We start from the raw sequence: 27030 nt of genomic DNA, 5'->3' as shown, positions 1-27030 counted from the left end.
TTAGCGGGGATGAGCGGATCAATCCCCGCTAAGCAAGCAGATTCAGTCAAATGGATCCGCCCAGTGTGAAAGGGCCCAAAAGGTTGCAGAGGGGCAGCCAGGCCTCACATCACTGAAGCCTTATGGTTTAGCTAATTATGTCCTGTTAGAGGAATGTTCACCATGAGAAGGGCTTAAAGGATAAAGGAGTGCCATAAAAAAAAAAAAAAAGTATAGGGTTAGTTCACCTTTATAAAAAGTAATCTATGCTGTCATGAAACACTATGCAAGGCTCAGAAAAAGGATGGTGGTTGCTCCTGTACTGGTAGGGGACACCTATCCTAATGGTTGGTCTGTTCTGCAGCTGTAAAAAATATCAGAAGCATTTGGGGCGGGCTTCACTGCATACCTACAGGTATGGAAGGAGCAAAATGGATATTTTTTAAATCAGTTTGGTTTAATCTTATGGAACAGAGTCCACGGACTTCATAGAGTATTTTGTTTAAGGTAAACTAACCCTTTAAAGTGGGCTAAATCTGATACATTTTGTAAAATGTTTGTGTCAGCCATGCTGTCAGTGTTTCCCCCCACTATCCCATCATCATGACTTAGCCTTGAAGAACAGAAAGGAAAGATCTAATCATTTCAAGGGAACAGAATTTATTTATTTTCCTGGTTTTCACCTTGTTCTTCAAGTGTGAAACTTTTATAGTGATCGTACATTTGCCAGTTTTCTGGCATTTCCAACCACATTAAAAAATCACAAACAATGGCTAACCAGATCCATGTGACCTAACACCTTAAAGATACTGGTGGACGGTGGCTTTGATCCATGAAGGCATTCGTTTAATCTAAAGATGGTGAAAGTAAATACAATTATTTAAAAAAAAAAAATTAGAAAAATGTGCATGACCAGCATAATTACCCCATAATCACACTCATTGTTTTTTTTGCCTTTTCAGAGGGGTTGTCGTGTTCCTAAAATTGCACAGGTCATGTAGCTCTTTTAGATGTAAATAGTTCTTAGCATAGTTTTTCTGTAAATCGTATTTAGCAACTATATAGTACCTGCCTTCCTTAAAGTGTCACTAAAACCACATCATAAAAACGAACAATAAATGGTGTATTACATGCGGTTCATACTCACTCAGTCACTATGAGATTCATTATCTGTATTCTGCAAAAAACCTGGTTGATCCTGCTGTTGTCTATCTCCCCCTTCTGTCTATGTCCCAAATGCAATTTGGGATTCTTCAGAGCAGTGTTGGCAGCTCTGCACATGCTTAGTTTTTAGTGAGTTTCTATGCTGAGCATTTCCTCCCTATCACATCTGAGCAGCACATTTGTCTATAGAGTCACACATGTGGGCGTATACACAATGGTAAGTGACAGCCTACTCCCTCCCTCCTCCTTCATGCCCACTAACCAGCTAAACACAATGGGGGTTGGATATTACATGTAGACTGATGGAGGCTTCACCCCCCCTATTCTAAGACACAGGCTGGAGGAGCGTGACAAAGCCTGTGACTGCCAGAAATCCGCCCACACCATGTATTGACAAAAAATAATAAAGATTTAATTTCAAATCTATATATGTATGTCAATTTAAAACTGTTTATTACTATTAATTACTTATTTTTACTCTGTATTCCAAAGGCTGTTTTTTTTTTTTTAATTTACTTTGAACATGTGACCAGCAGCAGAGGACTAGAAGCTCCTCCTGCTTATGTTTCCCCGCAGACAGGCTGGGAAATATCTGGGTCATGTGACAGCTGTATATCGATTAGGAAAAAGATACTTCGATTTTTTTTTTCTTTTAATTAAAATAATTACAGTGCCATAATCCATACACAGAAATAGAAGGGAAAATGTATGTGACAGTGTGTGTTTAGTGTCACTTTAACGACTATGTTCCAAAATTCACATAACTAGAAAGCTTTTCAGAGGTTTTCTGATTTATTTAAATATAGCAAAATGTTAAATGATGTTATTATTACAGAAAACCTTTCTCTTTTTTTTCTTATATAGTATGACACATTATCTTTGGTCATATATAAAGTATACCTAAAGGCAAGACTTTTTTTTTTTAACTTTGGACAGAGTGAAGATGCATTAGAACACCTGTTAGTTTTTATTGCAGTCTGTGCCCCCGTTACGGAGATTCATCCTCTCTTTTTGTCCTGTTTACCATCATCATTAAAAGTGAAAGTAAAAGAAAATCCCAAATGTTGAGTTGTCCCAGAAAAGTAATAGAAAGGGAAATATTCCAGTGGGAACACCATTTTTTAGTGACCTGGGGGTCCCCAAGGAATTCCATTAGCTTTAATTTCATCTTACTTCTTTTTTGGCTATGGGACCGGAAGTGAAGGGAAATCCCTGCACTGGGACACAGATGGTGAAAAAAAAAATCTGATGGGTTATAACCCCACCTTGCTCTATCCAAAATGAGAAAAAAAAGTATTGGCTACAGTTCTACTTTAAAAGACCAAGACCTCTGCTGTGCTCTCTCTGTGTTCATAAAGCACATATGTGTATGGCTGGGTTTCTGGATTCCTGTTCTGGTGCATGTTTCATTGTATTTTCAGATAGCCCCAATACTAGATACACACCCACTACTTGTCTTTGTCAACCCAAAAAGTGGGGGAAAGCAGGGGGAAAGGTGAGTCATCATACTGGTAAGATGTAGCAAGAAACTAGATTTTTTTCATTTGACGAGACTGTGAATAATATCTTGCATGATTCAATTATTTTAATTATTTCAGCAACTAACAAAAACTTTAGGCCACACATTATGAATAAATGTGACAAATATTTTATATTACAATCAGTCTGTGGTGTTTGGAAGTATTCTTCTATATTATAGAAGAAGACTTTGGACATTATATACAACTATTTCACTTTGCCCATTTATTGCCTCTATGCTCAACTGTCACTTTGTGTCCACTCTCTTGGCAAATACCCGTCTCCAGTTATGGGGTAGAATGTGACCTTCTCCCCTTTCTCCCAAGATGCTGGCTTACGCATGGGGGCCAATTGCTTGGCCCAGACACTGTCATTTTAGGCAGCCCCGACTCAAAAGTTACACAGGGTTCTTGACTGGCCCACGCCGGAATTATGTAACTTCATAATTCATCCCTTAGCATTTATCACTTTGTAGCTCAGTGTACATTCTGCAGAAACTTGTGAACAGGCAGGTAGGAATGCTTTATTTGCTGAAAATACAGTATGTGGTATGTCTCCTCTGCAATAAAAATCTTGCCTGTTCACAAATATTTACCTTTGCAATTAAGTTTTGCTTCATATCATACCTGGAAAGGACAGACTGAAAATTGTTCCCCGTCTCTTTTTAAAATTGCACTGTGCGCCGTCAACAGTGTGACTTCAAAAAGAGTCTGGTACGATTTTCAGCCCGATTGAGGTGCGATTTCCAATGTGATACACTCTAACAATTCGCACCTGAATTGCACCTGAACCGCTGAACAAAGTCACACCTGACAGGGCTTGAAATCATGCTGCAAACCTGCCCTGCACATATGTGAACCCAGGCTACGTATCAGTAATTGGTACCAGCGAGTACTTGGAAAAAAAATATTGGTACTTGTACTCAGTCTTAAAAAACTGGTATCGGTGCATCCCTGCTTTATATGGTAAATTACTTCCTTAAAGGTATACACTTTTCTGGCTATGGGCATGGGATAATCTAGAACAGTTGTTAGTTTTGTGGGGTTTTTTTACCTCTCTTTAGAATAGATGCTTTCTGTCTATTTTATCCACTTGCTTACTGGGCACATATATCCCCTTTCCTGCCCAGGTCAATTATCAGCTTTTAGCTGCACTGCTGGACACTGATAAGCTGCACTAATAGGTGGCACTGATAGGAACACTGATGGACACTGATGAGGCGGCACTGATGTACACTGATCAGAAGGCGCTAATGAGGCTGCACTGATGGGTGGCACTAATAGGTGGCATTGATAGGCGGTACAGAGAGGGGATAGGTGGGACTGATGGGCACTGAAAGGCGGCACAGAAAAGCAGCACTGATAAGTGACACTGATGATGAGACACTGATAGATTACACTGGTGGGCACTGATTAGCAGCACTGGTGGGCACTGATTAGCAGCACTGGTGAGCACTAAGGGGACTGATGTCCCTCTAACAGAAGCCAGTTAACGGCTTTCTTCTTTTCTTCACGCTGACAGCTTCTGTTTACTTCCATGATCAGCTTTCATTGGCTGACAGCAGATCACAAGGTAAAGGGACCGCTGTGATTTGATTGGCCCTTCACCCCAATCTGTGATCGTCCCATGTGCCCCAGGGTAACAATAGAGTGGGAGGACATCCATATGCGCCCTCCTGGCATTTTAAGCCCGTCTTTCGGCTATAGCGTGGGTGCCAAGTGGTTAAGTCCCCTTTCACATCAATGGCCAGATCGGGTCCACCTGTCGATTTTTCAGGCAGACCCGATACGACCACCCATCTTTCTCTATTGAGCGGCGGATGTGTCTGCTGACACCCACCGGCATCCGATCCAGCCCCCTAAAAACAGACCGCTAGGGATAAGTTCCCTATCCATCCGGTGGATCGGATGGCAGTCGGATGTAAACAGACAGGCAGTCCATTTTTATCTGACCACCCCATAGAGAACAGCGGATTGTGTCTGTGTATACTCTACATCACAGGTATCAAACTGCCGGCCCTCTAGCTGTTGCAAAACTACAAGTCCCACAAGGCATTGCAAGGCTGACAGTTACAATCATGACTCCCTCAGACAGAGGCATGAGGGGACTTGTAGTTCCACAATAGCTGGATGGCCGCCAGTTTGACACCCCTGCTCTAAATCGTGGAGCTGACACGGACCTGTCTTCCGCTTGCTCAGCGGGGATCAGTAGAGAGATCCCCCGCTGAGCAGGCAGATCCATTATCAGAGTCCGCCGAACTGAAAGCAGCCTAAGATGCAAGCATACTTTTCTTTTAGAACAAAGAGAAGCTTTTATATAGCATTTTAATGACAATTTTACAGTGTTGGGATGCTTCTTCATCGTTCACTTTTACTCATTTTCTGTAGAGTTCTTCGCAAGTTCCAGTATCTGTTGAACCCCCGTCAAGTGTATAACCTAGTGAAGGGTGGCCCATCACCTGGGTAAGAACATTTGAGTGAAGGTACAAAGTAATTTTGTGAATGACTGCCCAAAATATTGGTCTGTTGTCTGTGGTAACCACTGTTCTTTCCTTCTAATTTATTACTAGGCTAAACTTTTTCCGGGATGTTCCCACCTATCGGGTTTTGGTGTGTGGCGGGGATGGTACAGTCGGCTGGATTTTGGATGCCATTGGTAACGACTTTATTAAACTTTCTATGACTGTCTGTCTGTCTGTTTTCTGCAACCACCAAACAGATTCTCTTGTGCTGACATATGAAATCCAAAGCCTCGAATTAAATTGGTGCTGAGGGCAATCGTAATTTTACTTATTCATCCAATATTTATGAGTGACGTCAAATCTGAAGTATTTAAGCCTATATTCACATTATTATTAATATTCTTTCTACCTGGCTCATTGTATTTAGCATTGATACGTATTGCAGTTAACCCACTTTAAGGGAAATGTATAGTGATTTTGTGCATCATTACTTTGTGTTCTAGTAGGGTGCCCTTTTTTGTGTGTGAGTAAATCATATTCGTGTAATAGTTTGTTTCTGGCACACATTTTTTTAAAGGGGGCCACCCAAATATTGCAATCTGATTATACAATATGCTTTACTTTTCAAAGCAATTCTGTATTTCATGGATCTACCTGATTGTGTATAAAATATACTGTATTGATTGGGTAGGCCCTCATTCTACACTCAGGTGATGGTAAATATTAAGGAGATTGTACAATGAGATTGTGATATGTCAAGATCTGTTTTACAGAAGCAGCATTATGCCATCCCTTTTTGTATGCAAATTTATTTTTACAGAAGGATTCTTCTCTCTTTTCAGAATATCATTTGAATATTTCTCTGTATTTCTCTCCAAAATATGTTGTCTTGATTTTTAGATAAACACCTAGAGTTAAAATGATATTTATAGCATGTGTTGTAAATGCGTAAGTTGCCCTAATGTATTTTTAAAATCACAATTACATAATATACAGTATATGACCAGTTTACATATATGTACCGGGTGAGTACCATCATATTTCTTTGTAGTGTATGTGAGAAATGTGGTGTAACATAGCTTAGTTCTAGAGTCTGCAAATATGTAGGCACTGACATTTTTGCTAAATGTACATATTTATTTTTTACTCTTTAATGTGTTTTGCAAAAAGGCAATTACTTTCTTAAACTTTATTTTTTCCTAGATAAAGCCAGTCTTCCCCAAAGGCCTCCTGTAGCCGTCTTGCCCCTGGGTACTGGGAACGACCTAGCGCGTTGTCTAAGATGGGGAGGAGGTCAGTACTGTATATTGTGCCAAGTGCTGTACACATATCAATCCAGCCACTTGTCTTTGTGGAGGAGTGACTAGAGTTGTGGTGAACGTAGGTGTATCACCATACCATAATCTGATGATTTTATCTGACATTGATTACATAGAGCTACCAGCCTATGAAATTACACTTGTGCCATTTTGTTCACTATTGGTCAGTAAAAGCCCCCAACATTAACTATTTGATGTATAGTTGATTCTGTGATCAGATCTTCCTTTGGGGATGCCAAGTCCACTTTAAATAGAATTAAATAGCAACTGACTTGACCCCTTAAAACTATTTTGTTTGTGTTCACCTCTTATATTACCTCATGCTAACTGATAGACTTGATAAGGGGTGACCCAAGTTTCCAGTGTGTGAATGGGCATAAAAGAGGATGCATAGGGTTAATTTACTAAAACTGAAAAGTGCAAAATCTGATGCAACTCTGCATAGAAACCAATCAGCTTCCAGTTTTTTGTTTTTTTGTTTTTTATTGTTAAAGCTTGAAGTGATGGTAAAGTCTTGTTTTTTTTTAAGTTAACAATAACATGTTGTACTTACCTGATTTGAGCAGTTGGTTTTGCACAGAGCAGCCCCAATCCTCCCCTTCTCTGGTCCCATTTTGGTGCTCCTGGCCCCTCCCTCCTGCCAGTGCCCCCACAGCAAGCAGCTTGTTATGGGGGCACCTGAGCCTAGTCACCGCTCTCTGTGTCCGCCCCCACCCCCTTCCTCTTTTCATTGGCTGACTGACTTTGATTGACAGAAGCGGGAGCCAATGGCACCGCTCTGCTGTCTCAGCCAATAAGGAGGGGAGTCCCAGGCAGCCGAGACACTGCTCCAACATTGCTGGATCTAGATGGTGCTCAGATAAGTATTAGTGGGGGGCTGAGAGAGGCTGCTGCACACAAAGGGCTTTTTAGCTTAATGCATAGAAGGCATTAGGATAAAAAACCTTCTGCCTTTTCAACCACTTTAATTGAACAAGCTAAAGTTAGAAGCTGATTGGGTACCATGCACAGTCAGTTGCACCATATTTTGCTCTCTCCAGTTTTAGTAAATCAACCCCCTAGTGTCCCTTTTTTGGAGATGGATAGTTAGAGACTATTAACCACTTTACGACCGCTCACATTGACACTACTGCGGCAATGTGGCACGATCCCGTCCAGCGACATAGACTTATGTCGCTGGACTCCTCCCCTTGTGGGCGGCGCGCGCCGCCGGAGGCTCGCTCCCGCTGTATTCAGTTACAGCGGGAATCGGGACGGGGGAGGAGCGGCGGTGATCACCGCTGCTCTTCCCCGATCGTCGGGGATCGAGTGTGGAGATCCGCCCGCTTCTGTAAACAAAGCGGGCGGATCTCCTAAGTTACAAGCAGGGTCAGTTTGCAGGATTCAGCATAGCTGAACCTGCGATCTGTCCCTGTGTCACACAGTCCCCTCCCCCCACACACGTCAGTAAGCACCAGGCATACAATAACCTCTTGATCACCAATAAAAATGAACCCCTTCCCTACCAGTGTCATTATTACAGTAACAGTGCATATGTATAGCACTGATTACTGTAGTAATGTCACTGGTACCCCCAAAAGTGTCAAAAATGTCAGTCAAGGGTCCGATCTGTCCGCCGCAATGTCGCAGTCCCGCAAAAAAAATCGCAGATCGTCGCCATTACTAGTTAAAAAAAAAACAATAAAAATGACATAAATTTCCCATAGTTAGTAGCTGCGATAACTTTTGTGCAAACCAATCAAAATACGCTTATTGCAATTTTTTTTACCAAAAATATGTAGCAGAAAACAAATTGGCAAAAAAAGTTAAATGATTTTTATTTTTACATTTTTTGGGGGGAATTTCATATAAAAAATGTGAAAAATATTGTTATTTTTTCAAAATTGTCGCTCTTTTTTTGTATATAGCGCAAAAAATAAAAATCGCACAGGTGATCAAATACCACCAAAAGAAGAAAGCTCTATTTGTGGGGGAAAAAAGGACATACATTTAATTTGGGTACAGCATCGCACGACCGCGCTATTGTCTGTTAAAGTAACGCAGTGCAGAATCGCAAAATATGGCCTGGTCAGGAAGGGGGTAAAATCTTCCGGTCTTAAAGCGGTTAAAAATACGCTCATTGAGAATTTTTTTGTCAAAGACATGTAGCTAAATACATTTTGGCCTAAATATATGACAAACATTGAATATATTGGATATTTTTTAACTGTCAAAGTAGAAAAATATTGTTATTTTTTCAAAATTGTCGCATTTTTTAATTAATATCGCAAAAAATGAAAAGCACACAGGTGATCAAATACCACCAAAAGAAAGCTCTGTTTGTGGGAAAAAAAGGACGTAAATTTCGTTTGGGTACGGCGTTGCGTGACCGCGCAATGGTCAGTTAAAGTCGCACAGTGCCGAATCGCAAAAAGTGGCCTGGACATAAGACAGCAAAATCCTCCGGTGGTAAAGTGGTTAAGACACTGGTGCGATACAGACTTTCCTATAATGACTGCAAAAAGCCAAACTTTTGGATATTTTTTTTTTACTACTGTGTGAGTCCAGTCTTGCATATAATCACTTTAAGAGAAACAACAACCAATAAAAAGGACCCAAAGTTTTTTTTTTTTAATTTCCCTGCATTTTTTTAGGTTAATGGGGAAGGGGAGGGGGAATAAAACTTTGAAGGCTTAGGATGTCTGTCCGGTTTTGTTGCTGTCTCCTTACTTCCTGCTCTAGAGATGTCCTGTCACACCCCAACAAACTACATGTGACCAGGACAGGAAGTGAGGAAATCTCGCTAGGGAGGACACAAACCGCAATTAAACTTGACAAACGCTAACCTTTTACAACTGTTTTTCAAAAACTAAAAATATGTTTTTTTGATAGGATTGGAATTTAAATTCCTAGCAAATACAGCTTAATACATAAGGAAGAGCTCTATAAAAAATATGTTTATCATGCCGTTCAAGACACAGGAATCAACTCACATACCATGGGTTAGATCCCATTACCTTTAGGTAATTAAACCCTGGAAAGAGCTTTCCTGAGTTGTCTGCCGTCCTGTCCCCATATACCCCTGCCCACTTCATGAGGCTCCAGGTGTCCTTAGGTGATGGTACAATCTTTTCAACAGATTGAATTACCTCATTTGACTCTATCAAGAGCTAATCGCTTAAGCGGCCATACATTATACAATTTTCTTATTCAATTTCCTTTAGATTTGCCTTCAGTTATGTAGTACATTATGCCTGATTGCATACAAATTGAAAGGGTTTAGGTTTGACCGCATATTATATGGTTTTGGCAAATCTAAAGGAAATCTGTACAAGAAAATTATACAATGTATGGCCAACCTTACTGCCTTCTTGGATCGATGACTCTTGAGCACACCTTGGGAACCATACCCAGACACTGAAGTCACAGGGTTTGAATGTTTGCTTTGGCCACTGAATCCTGCATTCGGTGTTTACCTTGGTACAATAAGAGTAGAAGGGTGCTATACAGGTCCAGGGCTTTGGTCCATTCCTATGGTACCCCACTGAAGCCTGGATCCTGAATAGGAAAAGCGATGTGGACAGGATAAGTTTACCTTTACCCCTTTTATATACTGGTTTCTGCCTTACGTGGCTTGATGGCTCACCTATTTCTCAGTTTACTGCTAAAATAGTTATATTATGAATTACCCTCTCATTGATGTAAAACATTAGAAGTATTCTGCTTTAAACCCTAGCTGTTCACTGGTTGCTTTTTAGACACACATATAGGTCCAAAAATGATTGTGTCTTTCAATTGGCAATAAAGTAAATAAGATTTCTGAAGTTATGTCACTTTTATTCTCAAAGTCCATTGGGGGACAAAGGTCCCACCCTCTGTGCTGTTGGCCTTATTATATTTTGGTTGCTAGTGGTTGGAGGCAGGGTTATACGGGGGCTGGCTTACCATTTTGTATTTGTTTGCCAGTGTCCAGATCTCCTTAGGGTAGCAGTATAACCCATGTAACCAATAATTCATTCAAGTGTCCCTCAATGAATAACAAAAGGTTGTCCGCAGCCATAAACCCCCTATAGGGGGAGGTGCCACATCCTGAAAAAGCAAAAAACCAAAGAGAGGGGGTTCCCCTAAGGGTTTGGGACTTTTTAGGCACTCAATATGTATAAGAGAGTATATGAGTAAAGAGTATTTTTCGAAAAATATAATAATTCTTTATTAATAACAGCTTGCAAGCTGAATTAACCCAACACAGTCAGTGAACTGATATGTAAAAAATCTAATGGAACCCTTCTAAGATTGTATAATATTGTTAAAGTTCATTTGATAATTCTAATATGTCTTTATGTCATCTCTATTTGTAGATGTGCATTATTTGTATTCGAATTACCCCTGAAGAAGAAGCGTAAAGCTTCGAAACGCGTTGGGTATTTTGCTGCGTTTTTTCTTGCACGTTTCTGTATCTGTGTTACATGTATTAATCTGCTTGCCTACATTTAATGTGTGTATATTGTTTTGCTATTTTTAGCTTTTATATTGTTATTAATAAAGAATTATTATATTTTTCGAAAAATACTCTTTACTCATATACTCTCTTATACATATTGAGTGCCTAAAAAGTCCAAACCCTTAGGGGTACCCCCTCTCTTTGGTGTCCCTCAATGAAAGGATTTTACAGAAGGCTTAAAAATCTTAATATACTTGTTATAATTTTCAGTCTCACCTGCATGTGAAATATGATGATTTGATGATGTTACAACGGCAAAGCCATGAGGTTATATTTAGCTAAATGAGAAAGTATGGTATGCTTACTGATCAGTTTGTCGGTAAATACATATTTCATGGCAAAATTATTTGCAGGATATGATGGAGAAAATCTAGTTAAAGTGCTAAAGGACATTGAAAGCAGCACAATTCTTTTAATGGACCGATGGAATATTGAAGTCATACCTGAGAACCCCAACGAAAAAGGCGATCCTGTTCCATATGAAATTATCAATAACTACTTTTCCATTGGAGTGGTATGTATTAATATTTCTTTACTTTCTGTAGTACAATCTTTAGTCATTTCCATACATATAATACAGTTGTATATATTCTTTAACATGCCATGAAAAATGGGCAGGAGTAATAACCCCTGTGAGAACTCAATCAAAATGGGGAGCTTTTTATGACCTCCAGTCCAGTCATTGGCTCCTGCTGTTGTCAGTCTAATCCTGTGAGGAGAGAGCGGCGGGGGGCCTGGCTGAGCTGTGCTGTATGCATTATAGATGCACACAGCCCAGCTCCTCGGGAGCACTCCCACACTGGCATGGGCATCCACAGAACTTTTTTCAGGGGGTGGCATCATTTTAAGGTCACTCATGCTCCACCCCTTTTCAACAATGTCATGAAGAGGAGGGGCTTAGTCATTATACTTATTTTGAGTATTTATTTTTATTGTTAACCTGAAAAAAAATCCTATTCCCTTAAAGCATGTTATACAGCACAGTGCTTTGCTGTGTCATTTGGCCCCTTCTATCACCTAAAATACCTGGCTGATCCTGCCTGGCTATCCTCCTGGGTCTTCTCTCCCCCCAATCTCCCTGTCTGTCTGCTCCTGTGTCAGTGCCCGCCCCCCTCTCCTCCTGCTGCTGTAGTTTAATTTAAAGTTTCATATCCTGTCTACAGTCTGTTTAATAATCCTGTGTGCCCCTGTGTTTTATAAAAATAAGCCATTCTTTACAAGTTTTCATAGCGCCACTTGCCACTCACATGACCTGCCGCCTCTCACTGACATCAGTGAGGAATCCTTGGCACCGCCCGCTGCAGGCAGCTATCAGATGGGGAGAGGAGAGAGCTGTCACGTGAGCGGTGCTCGGCCCTCTGAAAACTGGTAAAGAACGGCTTATTTTTTTTAAAACCCATACACAGACACACAGGCACAAAGGATTATTAAACAGACCAGACAGGATAGTATAAAGTGACTTAACAACCACTTGAAAGGGGAATTTGAGATTCTAGGGGGGGGGGGGGGCATTTGCTCCCTCTTGCCCCTACCTGCGGACGCCGATGCACACTGGTGTCCTCTCAGCACTTGGCTTGCTGAGGAGACACTCGGAAGAGAGGAGGAGCAGACAGCGCTAACAGGACCCCAGTAGAGGCTGTAAGAAACCGCTCTGTGCAATACCATTGCACAGTGCAGGCAAACTTAACATCTTATTTTATTTATAAAAAATGTACCTTTACAGTCATTTTAAGTATTTTTAAGGGACAAATTAAAAAAACTTCAAAAAAGGATACATTTAGCAAAGACAACATGAAAACACAATTTCATGTACTGTATATGATATGAATATTTGGGGTGGCACACACATTAAAAGGAAAAAAAATGTACAATTCAAAGGTGGTTATATTGACAGAGGTATTTCAATATATCTCTGTCAAACACACATTTAGCCTCCTGTTTTTGTTTTTATTTTATTTCAGCACTCACTGCTCTAGCCCTCTGCCTTAGGGTAGTTTACACTAGTATTGCATTGTCTCTTCATCACCGGTTTTAGCCACTTAAGCCCCACGCCACAACCACAAGCATTGCACTGAATTACTGTGTGCCCCCATTCAGTTAAATGGGTTGTGTTCAGTGAGCATGTGTACTCCTTCTTCCACTGTCTTTGCGGCATAAGGGGGAACAAACATACCTCTCCAAGTCTGCACAGGCAGTTTGACTGCCACTGCAGCACTGGCTCAGCAGCCCAGTTCTCTCCTTGCCTTAGCCCTCATTCACACTGAAGGCGGGTTTGAAATCGTGCAAGTTCAGCTAAACTCGCATGATTTCAAACCCGCATTTCAGTCTTACTTCAGGAGTGATTAGAAAGACATCTAAGCAGGTTCATGCACAGATGTCTATTGAAATCGTCCCCAAAGTCGCCAAAAGTAGTGCAGGAACTACTTTTGGGAATCCCTGTGGCGCTGCAGCGTCGCACCAATTCAGACTGTGCCATTGTCGGCAATATGCTCCAATTTGGCATGCGGTTTGACATGAATTGGCCTGATGTGAATGGGGGCTAAATCTATGCTTTTTCCTTTATGAACCAATTCCACCTGACCCTAATTGAGTACTTGTTCTCAGGCACTCTTTTCTTGTCTGGGCAGGTTCTCCATAATTCATTATCTACACATACTTTCAGGGCTCGTTCCCACCATACCGCATCAGGACCATCTTACCGAATGGGCACGCTGGGCAGTTGCCCGGGGGCCCCACATGCCCAGGGGGCCCCACCTGCCCAGCAATCCAGCCCCAGCCAAGCATTAGTCCTGATTCCCGTGTGCATCCTGCCACCGAACTTAGCAGGTGGCAAGCGCCTGTCGGCCCTGCGCTGCTGTCAGGCCACTTGGGCCGTGGAGGGGGAGCCCACAAGTGCAGAAATGCCTGTCCGCCTCCACGGGAATAGGCAAACACAGGACAGTCATGTCTGACTCCCATCCGTGTGTGTGTTCACCAGACCCAGCCACCGAACTTGTAAGCTGTCATTAGACTGGCACTGTTGTACCAATAAATATCGCCATATCAATAATTTTCATTTTTTTTTTTCTCGTGGGTGATTGTGTAGGCAGGGCCCCAGTGCACTGCATTGCCCGGGGCCCATTAATGCTCTTAAGATAGCACTGGACCGCAGTGCAGGAAACCCATGTTCCATGCGAGTTTCACGAACCGCGTTCAGAACACACTGGGCTTGTGATGTGCTGCGGGTGTCCTAATGACATCCCAAATGCGGATTGCAAACACAATGCGTTTGTAAGGACTGGATCTCAAGATACCGCAGTACCATACGATCTGTTTGCAGTGAGTTTTAAAATGAGTGCAGCTTTTTTTGTTGTGCTCCAGTGCTATTTCAGCCCGTTAAAATAAATGGGCTGAAAATCGCATCGCAATGAATCGCACAGGAATTCAGACTGCGTTTCAGCGCAATTCAGGTATAAACCATCCCTCAAACAGTAATAGCCTCACAAGATAAACCATCCCGTCTTAAACATCTAAAAAAAAAAATATATATATATATATATATATATATATATATATATACATATATATATATATAAGTCTACATCTAGCTAATGATTTTTACCTTTAAATACAAATCCCAAATTGGCGCTTCATAAATGTTTTTTGGAACTTTCCTAAATTTAAATTATTTTGGTCACATTTACCCCTATCTGTGCTGGACACATTTTCATTATGCAATTCTGTTAACCCTACAGGTTGCTGCTCATTGGGAGACATACAGTAAATGTAGTCATAAGGGAAAAGCAACACATAACTTTACCTATTCTATTCTATTCTGCTATACATATAAACTGAGTGCAAGGAAATAGACACATTCTTATAAAACACCCTTTAAAGGCTGCTTGACATGAGCACACCAACATTTAACTTTGTTACATAGCATGTACAAATAAAATCATTGTTAAAAAATAATTAATCTCTGAAATTGTCTTTGTTAGGCCCCATTCACACCTATGCAGTTTATTTTTGAGTGTTTCTTGCTGTGCTTTATGCTGGTTTTTAACTGCAATTTTGTTTTGAGTTTTTTACACCTTTTCTTTTATTTTTGGCAAATTTTTGTCGGGCAGATAAAAAAATACAACACAAAAATCGTAGCAAAATCGCTGTAAATACACACTACTTGCTTTTCTGCAGCTTCTCCATTAAAGTCTATTAAACCAACAAAGCAGAAAAAGCACCATTTTGCATTTAAAAAAGTCCCTGGCCCTTTCTAAAAACGCAGAGGCACAAAAATGCATTGATGTGAACGTGTTCCATAGGAACTCATGGTAAAATAATGTCCTGTGTTTTTGCAAAAAGCATGAAAAAAGGCATTGGTGTGAATGGAGTCTTTAAAAAAAGTAACCATATCAATTAATCAGTTTTTGGAAACCTTTACCTTTCATAGGTCCTTACAATGTTTCCTTTCTGCAGGATGCCTCCATTGCACATCGTTTCCACAATATGAGGGAGAAATATCCTGAGAAGTTTAACAGCAGGTGAATATGGAGATGGGGAGGTGCTGAAGACTTAGGCTCGGTTCACACTGCTGTGACGGCAAAGTTGTACGCCTGCGACTTTGCCCTACGACTTTGCTTCTGGCTTCGATGCCATTTAGGAGCCTGTACAAGGGCTAAAATCTCATCCACATTAAACCAAAGTAGTGCAGGAACCTTTTCTAAAGTTGGAACATAGTTACATAGTTAGTAAGGTTGAAAACAGACATCAGTCCATCCAGTTCAACCTATGATGTGTGTGTGTGTTTGCTGTTAACCGTACATTGTGTACCCCTGTATGTTGTGGTCTTTAAGGTGCCCATCTAATAGTTTTTTGAAACTATCGATGCTCCCTGCTGATACGACTGTTTGCGGAAGAGAATTCCACATCCTTACTGCTCTGACAGTGAAGAACCCCTTACGCACTTTAAGGTTAAACCGTCTTTCCTCTAGTTTTAGTGAGTGGCCACGTGTCTTATTGTATCTCCTTTCTCTGAATAGTTTGTTCCTTATGCTAGGGTCGCCAGTACAGTATTTGTACATTGATATCATATCCCCCCTCAATCGTCTCTTCTCCAGAGAGAATAAGTTCAGTGCTTGTAGTCTTTCCTCATAGCTGATGCCCTTCATTCCCCTAATTATTTTTGTTGCCCTTCTCTGGACTCTCTCCAGTTCCAGCACATCCTTCCTGAGGACCGGTGCCCAGAACTGGACAGCATACTCCAGATGTGGCCGGACCAGAGTCTTGTATAGTGGGAGAATAATCTCTTTATTTCTGGAGTGAATCCCCTTTTTTATACATCCCAGTATTCTGTTGGCTTTGCTTGCAGTGACTTGGCATTGCATGCCACTGCCAAGCCTGTTGTCTACCAGTACCCCCAGGTCCCTTTCCATCCTAGACTCACCCAGAGGTTCCCCCCCTAGTGAGTAGCTTGCTTTCTGGTTTCTGGCACCTAAGTGCATTACAGTACATTTTTCAACATTAAACCTCATCTGCCATGTAGTTGCCCACCCCATTATATTGTTCAGGTCCGCTTGTAAGGTTTCCACATCCTGCATAGAAGATATTGGCATGCTTAGTTTAGTATCATCCGCAAATACTGAGATTGTACTAGATATCCCCTCCTCTAGATCATTTATGAATAAATTAAACAGGAACAACTTATATAGTGTCAGGTAAATTGGTTGTAAATGCTTAATGCATTCTATGCATGAAGGTAAAAAGACCTTCTGTGTGCAGCAGCCCCCCAGGCCAATCTTAATACTTACCTGAGCCCCCTCTCGATCCAGTGATGTCCATACGAGCCTTGCCTCTCTGGGGACTCACACTCCTGATTAACAGTGAACCAATCAGGAGACGGAGGGGGCGGGCCCAAGCCAAGGCTCCTTTTGTGAATGGACAGAGCAGCGGCTTATCTCGGGTGCCCCTGTAGCAAGCTGCTTGTTGTGAGCACACCCAACAGGAGGGAGGAGCCATGAGCGCCAGCCTGGGACCCGAGAAAAGGAGGATCTGAGCCACTCTGTGCAAAACCACTTCACAGAGCAGGTAAGTATAGAATGTTTGCTATTTTAATGAAAAAAAATAAAAAGTTAAAGCTTTACAATCACTTTAAGACGGCTTTCATAGGGAAAAATTAAATTTGACATGTCATGCGACTTGGGGTCTCACAAGTGGGATCCCATGTTGCAACAGTGTGAACCGAGCATTAAAATCTTATCTTTCTGAACTATCTGTATTACTACAGTACTGCATATTGCCATACTATTAAAATTAAAGAAAACTATGCTAAACATACACAGAGAAAATTAATGACGATTCAAAATATTAAATTTTTGGTTGGTAGGATGAAGAATAAACTCTGGTATTTTGAGTTTGCAACATCAGAAACCGTTTTCTCTACATGTAAGAAGTTGAAGGATTATGTAACAATAGAGGTGAGTGTTTCTTTTAATGTCTACAAGAGACAAAGCTTGCCACTGTACCTGCATCAGAAGAGTTTACTGATAATTACTGCCTTTAACATTCTGTGGGCTCTTTGCTTTGGATTTCCTTTGGCATTCTTTTCAGTAGTCACCAGAAGTTTGCTCTGTGCTGATCCTGGACCTCTAATATTCAGATGCTGCACCATGCTGAAGGTGCCTCAGTGTATGTCAATCCTGTCCTGTTCATGTCTAGCCCTTTCAATGCTTAGCCTGTAGTTTTCTTATTTCCAGATTGGTTCTGTTCTATGTTGTGCTTTTCCCTTTTTTTACCTACTTGCATTGTCAGATTGATTTTGTTTCAACGCTTTTGTTATGAATTGTCTGTATATACAATTGTCACTATACATTCCTGGTTATATTCAGCGTGTGTTATTAATAAGCTTTCCCGCTGCGATAAGGGTATCATGTTACTCATTTGCATAAATGATTGCATGCGGTAAATTTAGTCCAATTCACACAAAAAAAGAAAATGTGGTATTTACCAAAAAATAAATAAAAAATGTGACGGTAAATATCTCATAATAAGCTCTTAAGTCTAATTCACAAACAGACCAGAGAGTAAAAAGGCATGCAATAATTACCCCCGGGGTTTTGCTGGCAGTATCACATGCGGTATCTGTCAAAAAACATGCGATATTACATGCAGTATTTAAAAAGAAAAGCGTTTGGTCCCCCCAGTCCATTCCAGGCCCCTGGGGGGGGGTCACACCACGCCGAATTAAAAAAAAAAAAAATCGGTGTGTGGACCTTCCCAAACTCAGACCTTATCTGAGCAAGCATTCCCCCATGTTAGGAAGGGTGGGGGATGAGCGAGCGCCCCCTCCTTAACCAAACTATGCCACATGCCCTCAACATGGGGGGTGGGTGCGTGCTTTGGGGCAGGGGGGCTCTGAGAATGTTGATGGGCACAAGGGCCTCATCCCCACAACTGTGGCCGTTGGTTGTGGAGGTCTGCAAGCAGGGGGCTTATTGGAATCTGTTAGCGCCCTTTAACAAGGGGGTCCCCAGATCCTGCCCCACCCCCCCCCCCCCCATGTAAATGAGCATAGGGTACATTGTAACCCTACCCATTTCACAAAAAAGTGTCAAAAAGTAAGAAAAACCCAGAGACAGTTTTTGACAAATCCTGTATTAAGAAATAAAAAAAACAGTGTTCCCCGATGTAAATCCATCGTCAATCACAAAGCCCGTGCACCGCTGGAACCTGAAAAACAAAAAAAGAGCTCTGCTCCCAAGGACAGTTGGCCGCTGAATGCCTCCTTTGCGGTTTGACAGTTCTTATATAGGTAAGGGCAGGGCCACCTGGTGACATCATCTGGTGGCCTTGCCCTCTCGTGACATCACTGACCCTGTATTCACCAGTCCATGACGTCACGAGGGGGGGCAGTGCCACCAGGTGATGTCACCAGGTGCTTGCGCCCTTACCTATATAAGAACTCTCAAGCAGCAAAGGAGGCATTAGGCGGCAAGCCGTCCTCGGGAGCGGAGCTTTTTTTTTTCAGGTTCCGGCGGTGCGGTGGGTGTCATGATTGACGGTGGATTTACATGGGGGGGGCCACTGTTTTTATTTTTATCTTTTTTATTAAAGGATTTGGCCTGGTTTGGTTCAGGGGGGGGGGGTGGTCACTTGTTCCCCCCACCCTCCATTTCCTGACCTGCCACTAGGCTGCATGCATAAGGGCCTGGTATGAATTTTGGGTGGGACCCTATGCTGTTTTTTTTTTTAATTTTTCAACATTTTTAATTCTCAGGTTTTCTTTTTTGACATTCAGCTGTCAGTAGAAATCGTTTACAATCACTTTAAAGGGTAACACCACTTTTGTTGAGAAAAATACTTTCCCCTCTGGGTGATCCATGTACATTGCAAGGATTTCAACAAACTTTGTTGCAGATTCCTACCTTTTGTTATTATGAAGAAATCATTGTTTGTTTCTCTGTGCCCCTGTGCTGAGTTGGTCTAAGCGCCGGTTCACACTGCAGCGACGCTACTTCGCACCGCGACCTCCGAGGTCGCGGTGCGAGCAGTGCGCCGCGACCTCGGAGCGGCCGCCACGGACTTCATAACATTGAAGTCTATGGTGGTTGCCTCCGGGTCGCCCCAAAGAAGCTCCGGACCCTTTTTCTAGGTCGGAGCGACTTGTGTCGCTCCTATTAGAACGGGTCCGCAGCTTCCCTATGGGAGGCGACCTGCGGCAACCTGTGAGGCGACCAGGTCGCCTCACAGGTCGCCCTAGTGTGAACCGGCACTAATGGAAGTGGTTTCATAATTATCATTCAGCTGTGGCAGCTGCAGGGCTCTAATGAAAAAAGCATAACATTCAACTACAATATGATTTGTGTCACAATTGTATATGCTATATTGTTTTTTCTTTATTTGCCATTTTTCTTCCCCACAAAAGTGGAGTTACCCTTTAAGTGTGGATGCTCTGTGATCCTCATATACAACTTTTCTTTTAGTGGTATCTCTCCCACAAGTAGTGCATTCAATGAATATTTAGCTACTATTTTTGATTTGCTGATAGGAAAAATCAAGGTTAAATTAGGGTTTTTCTAATGTATTGATTGCCAAAAGAATTATAGCAGTGGTATTGCCCAGTTACCTGCTCACTGCTAGAAGAACATTTATGAAAAACTAACATCAGTAAAAACAATGCTTGATATTCGGAAAAAAATCATAGTTCTGTTTTTTAAGACCTGTCCTCAGTCCCAATTATCAGCTTATGTTCTGTGGATAACTAAACAAATTGCATGCTTGCATTGCTAAGATATGTATCTCTCCACCCGTGCTCCTGAGGTTATCTGCAAAACATGCACTGGGGTCTGCTGAGCTGATGAGATTGCATTACGTCCCCACACTCCAGTATAGTCAAAAGGGGTAGAAAAAAAACTCAATACCTCTTAAAGTGAAACTTTACTCACAAAATCAAAATTTGCAAGCAGACAGGATTTGTAATGCATATTAGGTCTCCTCTGCATTAACCACTTAAGGACCGGAAGGTTTTTACCCCCTTAATGACCAAGCCATTTTTTTGTGATACGGTGATACCTATACTGACAATTTGCGCAGTAGTGCGATGCTGTACCCAAATAAAATTGATGTCCTTTTTTTCTATCGTTCATTGATGGACACAGTCCTCTGATCCATATCAGTAGGGTTATACTGCCCCCTACAGGAGTAGGACACTAGGCAGAAAAAAAGTTCTGGCTACGCTTATGGGCAGTCCCGGAGGGTACACCCCCTCTCTTCCTGCATAGGATGTCTGTTCGTTTTAATCTGCCTAGTCAGCAGTAAGGACCTAGTTCCTTGCTGGGATCTTTGGTCCTGGCATAAAAGTATTTTTTTATGTTGATTTTTATTAGCTAGCTTTTTCTCCGGATTTTTTTCCCGTGAGATCTTCAAGCAACTATGCCGGATCTGGCCGAGGGGCTGGACAATCTAGATCCAGTGGTCACCCCAGCTGGCCAGCGAGCTCGTGCAGACCTTAGCTCTGCGCTGGGTTGGCCGCGACATAGTCCCAATGGACGGGGACTGGCCTGCGAGTTAAACGTCTTGCATGGTCACATATGACTGGGTTTGGGGCGTATGTCGCAGCGTTCCTATTTGGCCGACAGCCCCCTTCGGTGGAGAGAGGTTCTGTCAGGAGATGTCGCCTGCCTGTGTTCCCGGTACGGTGAGTAAATGTTCCCCCCCCTCTTCCTTGGCAGATTTTAGGGTGGCCGCAGGCCCCTCCCTGGGATGGTCGGACCCTCACACTCCTGGGTTTCCCTCTGTATAAACCCCCCCTCCCCTTCTCTTCCCACGTGGGTGACAGTTTGGGCCTACCTGGGGCGGACTGTTTGGGCCTATCTGGGGCGGGGACCTCATGTGCAGGCTGCATGGGGGGCCGTGGGGTGCACCCAGGGCCGGACTGGCCTACCGGGATACCGGGAAATTTCCCGGTAGGCCGGCGGCCCTGGGGCCGCTTTGAGATGTGGCCACAAAGCAGTGTATTAGATAGTGGGGAGGGGGGCCAGCAGTGTATTAGATAGTGGGGAGGGGGCCAGCAGTGTATTAGATAGCGGGGAGGGGGGGGTCAACCGTGTATTAGATAGTGGGAACGGGGGGATCAGCAGTGTATTAGATAGTGGAGAGGGGGGTCAGCAGTGTATTAGATAGTGGAGAGGGGGGTCAGAAGTGTATTAGATAGTGAGGAGGGGGTCAGCAGTGTATTAGATAGTGGGGAAGGGGGTCAGCAGTGTATTATATAGTGGGGAAGGGGAGGTCAGCAGTGTATTAGATAGCGGGGATGGGGGTCTGCAGTGTATTAGATAGTGGGGAGGGGGGTCTGTAGTGTATTAGATAGTGGGAAGGGGGGTCTGCAGTGTATTAGATAGTGTGAAGGGGGGTCAGCAGTGTATTAGATAGTGGGGAGGGGGGGGGGCAGCTGAGCTGTTCCTAGAACAAATACAAAGGGAGAGAAAGCATGAGAGAAAGAACAAGACAGCCGGATAGAGAGAGAGAGATAAAAAAAAAAAAACAAGAAATTAGGATAGAGAGAGATAAAAGGGAAAGAAAGGAGAACAAAGAGGAGTGCTAAATCCTAATAAGTACCATAAGGAGTTTTAATTCTGTATGAGTGGTAGGGACCCAGAGAGCGCTAAATGTCCGCTGGTTAAGGGGCGCAAATTATTTGCCTTGACTTGGGTGCTGACAACCCACGCTACGCCACTGGGGCTGGTATGAATTTATTTCCAGGGCTGATTTTTATTCCCAGTCCGGCCCTGGGTGCACCGTCCGCGGCGCTCCGTGGATCGTGTGGGGGGGGGGCCTCGGTCGGTCCTCCAAGGGCTTCCTGCTGCAGGATGGTGTAGGAGGGCTGGCTGGGGTCTCCTTGTGGGCCTTGTTGCCGCACTGGCCGCGCGGAGCCGCCATTTTCTTGTAGCTTCGTCTGCTATTATGACGGCGGCCATCTTGGTACACCCGTTTTCAGCCATTTTGCGGTGGATTCTCTGCTAGAGAAGCTAGGTGGGAGTGCCTGGAGGCATTTTCTGGGGGGTTGAGCCCCTCCCTCCACCCTGGGCAGTTTCCTTTGCTCACTCCCTTATGGGAGAGCTTGCTTGTTACACGTGCAGCCCTGGGAATGCATATGGGGACAGTGGGTTCTGGGGTCTCTCTCTCTCTCTCTCTGTTGGGGGTCTTCAGGGCATGTCTGACCTTCAGGGGGCGCTGTAGCATGGTGGGACTGTTTTTTTGCAAAAAAAATTTAACTTTTGTAATTTTTTTGCTGGTGGGTTCTTCTGGTTCAGTAAGGACCCTGCAGACCATGTGTCTACACCTGACCCCCTCACAGAGGCCGCAGGGCCTTCCAGATCTCCACTGTCCATCAATGCATTTTTGGCGGTTCTGGAAGCATTTGGGCCCGGGTGGAGGTGGCCTTGAGAGAGCGAGGTGCGCTGAAACGTTTCTCCACTTGCCCCTGCCTTATCTGATGTCTCGGATGCTAAAACTGACTCAGCCGCCGCAGACGTGGGCCTCCCTGCCGGGTCTGTTACCTCGCACCCTGTCTCCTCGGATAATGAAGATATTTCTACCTCCCCTGCCACGCATGATACAGGAGCTGGTGGATGCACTGGTTGTTTCGGTGCGTGACACCCTGCAATTGGAGGATGCAGCGGCAGCTGCGACTGGGGCGCAGGTTGCATCTGGCATTCACATGCCATCCGGAGCAGCTTAATTTGCTAGCATGCTCATGAAGGATGGGACCGTCTGCGACGTTTCCCTGGGATGTCTATGTGGCTGCTAGATGTTGCTCTTTTGAGGAGTCTCTGTTAAAGTGGGCTGTACCACCTAATGTGGACCTACAGGTCTCTAGGCTGCATGGGACTACAGTTTTTTCCGGTGGAGGACTCCCTGTCCTTTAAGGACCTGGGGGATAGGATAGCGCGGGCTGTGGCCCGCAATCTGTACTCCCTGGCAGGGTATGCACTGGGAACAGTGTTTATGATTGCCGTTACCACGCAGACTCTGCCTGATGGGCGGAGTTCGTGACTTGGTGAGGAGCAAGTCCTTTCTGCCCTGGGGGGAACTGTTGGACCAGCTGGCGCAGGGGCTGCAATTTGTTTGCGATGCTGCGCTGGACACGGCTCTTTTATTGGGTCACCTGTCGGTTATCCGGCGTATACTTGGCTGAAGTGTTGGTCTGCGACTCAAACTTCTACAAAGGCCTTAACGGATCTCCCTTTTCAAGGGGATCGCCTGTTTGGCGCTGCCCTGGATGACGTTATATAAGGGTCTCACGGGGGTAAGAGTGCTTTTCTTCCACAGGCTGACAAGGGTAAGGGCCTTCGTCCCTCCCGTTCAGCTTACAAACAGTTTATTCGTGCCTCGGTGACAGTCGATGTGGCGAAGTCCTTCGAGACTTCCACGGGTGGTTCCAAACGCCCCAGTCTGGCAAACATGAGATCAGTTTTTTCCAGACCTGTGGACAAGGCCTACTCGGCCTGAAGGTGCGTCCTCACCCATATATGAGGTAGGGGGACATCTTTGCCCGTTCTCGGACCTGCGGCTGGCCCTGATCCCAGGCAGCTGGATTCAGGAGGTCATGCAGTCCAGTTCCAAGACCGAGTTTCGATCCGCTTTTTCCTAGAAGGTTTTCCCTTCCAATGTACGGCTGTCCCTGGATTGCCTGCAGGCACTCTATGGGGCAGTTCAGGCTCTGGTTCAACAAGGCTGGACCTACTGGCCCTTGATGGTTCCATGCGGATCAAAAATTCAAGATGGTATTGGTTCGCACTATGGTGGTTTCCCTACATCAGGGGGATTCCTGGCCTCCATAGACATCAAAGATGCCTACCTTCACATCCCGTTATGTGCAGGACACCAACGGGTTCTCCGTTTTTGCCGTGGGTCTCTATCGGTTTGTGGCGTTACCCCTTGGTCTCGCTTCTGCTCCTCGGGTCTTCAAAGCGGTGTTGGATCCGGTCCTGGCGCTGACATGGCAGCGGAGTGTATCGGTCCTGGGTTCCTGGCCGATCTGCTTCTCTGTGTGGAGTCCCCTGTGCTGATTGACGAATTTGGAAGTCACCATGTGAACTCTCCATGTGGTGGAGTTTGGGTGGATTCTGAACCTTCAGAAGTCATCCCTAGTCCCTTCCTTGAGACTGGACTACCTGGGCCTGACTTTGGACTTGTCCTCAGTCAGGGTGCTTCTCCTTCCAGGGAAATAACTCTTGGAACTTCAGACTGCGGTCAACTGTTACTGTCCAGCACAGGGTTGTCCCTTCGGACCTGCATGCAAGTGCTGGGACTGATGGTGTCGTCTTTTGAGCCGGTCCCTTTCGCTCAAGGATCCCTCAGAAGGCAATCCTTCTCAAATAGGACTGGAATCCAAACTCTCTGGACATTTGGTTCCAGCTGAGCCTGGTGACCAGGGAGTCTTGATCTGGAATCCTTCCTCCCTTTTTACTGGACAATTGTCACCACGGATGCAAGTCTGTCCGGGTGGGGAGGAGTCCTCAGCAGGTTATCTGCTTAGGGAGTATGGTCCCTGGAGGATCCAGGTTACAGATCAATGTCCTGGAGATGGGATCGATCCGGATTTGCCTGGTTTACTGTACCGGGCACCTGCAGCTGTCCAGTGCGCATTCATTCAGGGCATCCTTGCGGTCTTGGAAGTGGCAGGCATTCTTCGTTGGCCTGAGCCCCTTTTTTCAACTCTCTCCGCTGTTCCCTTCCAGGTGTGGAAAATTGGCAGGTAGATTGCCTCAGTCGACTGGCCTTGGATGCAGGGGAATGGCCCTGTCATCCAGAGGTGTTCCAGCAGTTGTGCCTTCTTTGGGGCACTCTAGCCGTGGATCTGTTGGCGTCGCATCTGCAGGATAGTGCAGGGGTTGTGGCCCGCTCCCAGGCCCTCTGGCAGATGCACTGGTGGCACCATGGGTTCTGGCATAGGCGAGAACATATGCTAAGTTTAACATGAACGATGCTGAGAAGTTTAGCATGGTCACTTGCGCAAGGATGACACTGGCATTGTCGTGTGTGAGCGGTCACGGATGGGCCAAGGTCAGTATCAGCTGCTGTCTGCCTTTCCTCCTCTCAAGTTGTTGCCAAGACTTCTTCGCAGGATCGAGGCGGAAGGGATTTCGGTCATTCTCGTGGCTCCGGACTGGCCTCGCCCAGCTTGGTATGCCGACCTGGTCAGGCTAACTGCAGGCGCTCCTTGGAGGATTCCTCTCGGGGAGCATTTATTGTCTCCGGGGCCAATCTTCTATCCTGCTTTATGGTCGCTGGCTTTATCAGCTTGGCTTTTGAAAGCCAGGTGCTGAAGGTCTGCTTCAGTGATTCCCACCCTACTTAAAGCTTGGGAAGCGACTTCTGGGATGTTTTTTCATCGTACAAGAAAGTCGTATATTACGTGGTGTGAGTCTCTTTGGGCTCCCCCTCGCTCTTACTCGGTGGCCCAGATCTTGGCTTTCCTTCAAAGGGGAGTTGATCAAAAGTTGGCCTTGAGTACTAGCAAGGGTGGCGATTTTTCATCCAAAGGCCGTTGGCCGCCCGTTCCCTGGTGCATAACTTCTTCCAGGGGGTGTGTCACTTTGGTACTTCCGGCGCGACCTCCGTCTCCAACTGGGGACCTTGATTTGTTGCAGTTGGTTCTTCAAGAACCTCCTTTTGCAAGTATTTGGGGGTATCCCCTGCCTACCTTAGTACAGAAGGTGGCCTTCTTGGTTGCTGTCATTCTGAGCCCAGGGTGTTGGCACTGCGACATTGTCCTGTCGTGCTCCCTATATGTTGGTTCATGGAGACAATTGGTACTTCGTCCGGATCCGCCCTTCCCTCCGAAGGTGGTTTTTAGTGTTCACTTGAACGAGGACATTGTATTACCGTCTTTGTGTCCTAAGCCCAAACATCCTGAGGAATGTACATTGCATACTCTGGATATAGTTTGGGCACTCAAGATGTACTTGGCGACTGCAGAGTTTTTTCGTGAGTCAGGTTCGCCCTCTGTACTCACGGATGGCCCTAGAACAGGGCTGCCTGCGTCTGCTGCGACTGTTTCCAGATGGATCGGACAGGGGTGGTGCAGGCTTATTCAATTAAGGGTCAGGTCCTACCTTTCCCTGTTTCGGCACCTTCAAATTGGGCGCCTAGTGCTTCCTGGGCTTTTTTTGCCATATAGGCGTCTGTGCTTCAGTTTGCAAGATGTCTACCTGGTCGTCTGTTCACACCTTTACCAAATTTTATAAGGTGGATGTGCTGGCATCTGCAGATGCCTCTTTTGGCTCCAAAGTGGCTGCTGTCTGGAGAACTTTCGGCCTTCCTTTGGGGAGTTTACTGTTTGTTTCAGGTGGGCCTCATCTTTTGTTCTGATGAGTCCAATGTTGCCTGGTTGGCTATGTTTAGCCTTTGGGACTTGTTCTTTTCTGCTGTTCCCATCCCTCATTTCATGGCACTGCTTTGGGACGTCCCTACTAATATGGATCAGAGAACTGCGTCCGTCAATAAACGATAGAGAAAACTGGATTTTTGACTTACCGTAAAATCCTTTTCTCTTAAGTTCATTGACGGACGCAGTACCTTCCCCTCTTTTTTGAGTTGGGTTGATATTACATTTCTGACACTGCTTTGATACA

At 44.4% G+C, this 27030-nt stretch overlaps 1 protein-coding gene across 1 annotated transcript in view; it reads left to right on the top strand.

Annotated features, from left to right (window-relative positions):
• Positions 1–27030, top strand: part of DGKA (diacylglycerol kinase alpha) — a 117461-nt gene that overhangs the window by 79453 nt on the left and 10978 nt on the right. Inside the window, exons 14-20 of the mRNA XM_082245738.1 lie at positions 2565–2638; positions 5049–5123; positions 5231–5316; positions 6326–6415; positions 11275–11435; positions 15374–15438; positions 17280–17370. Coding sequence (XP_082101864.1) covers positions 2565–2638; positions 5049–5123; positions 5231–5316; positions 6326–6415; positions 11275–11435; positions 15374–15438; positions 17280–17370 — 642 coding nt within the window. The remainder of the gene's footprint in view (positions 1–2564; positions 2639–5048; positions 5124–5230; positions 5317–6325; positions 6416–11274; positions 11436–15373; positions 15439–17279; positions 17371–27030) is intronic.

The sequence above is a fragment of the Pelophylax lessonae genome, assembly GCF_965119305.1.
Source record: "Pelophylax lessonae genome assembly, chromosome: 2".
Classification (NCBI taxonomy): Eukaryota; Metazoa; Chordata; class Amphibia; order Anura; family Ranidae; genus Pelophylax; species Pelophylax lessonae.
This window is presented reverse-complemented; position numbering and strand designations above follow the sequence as displayed.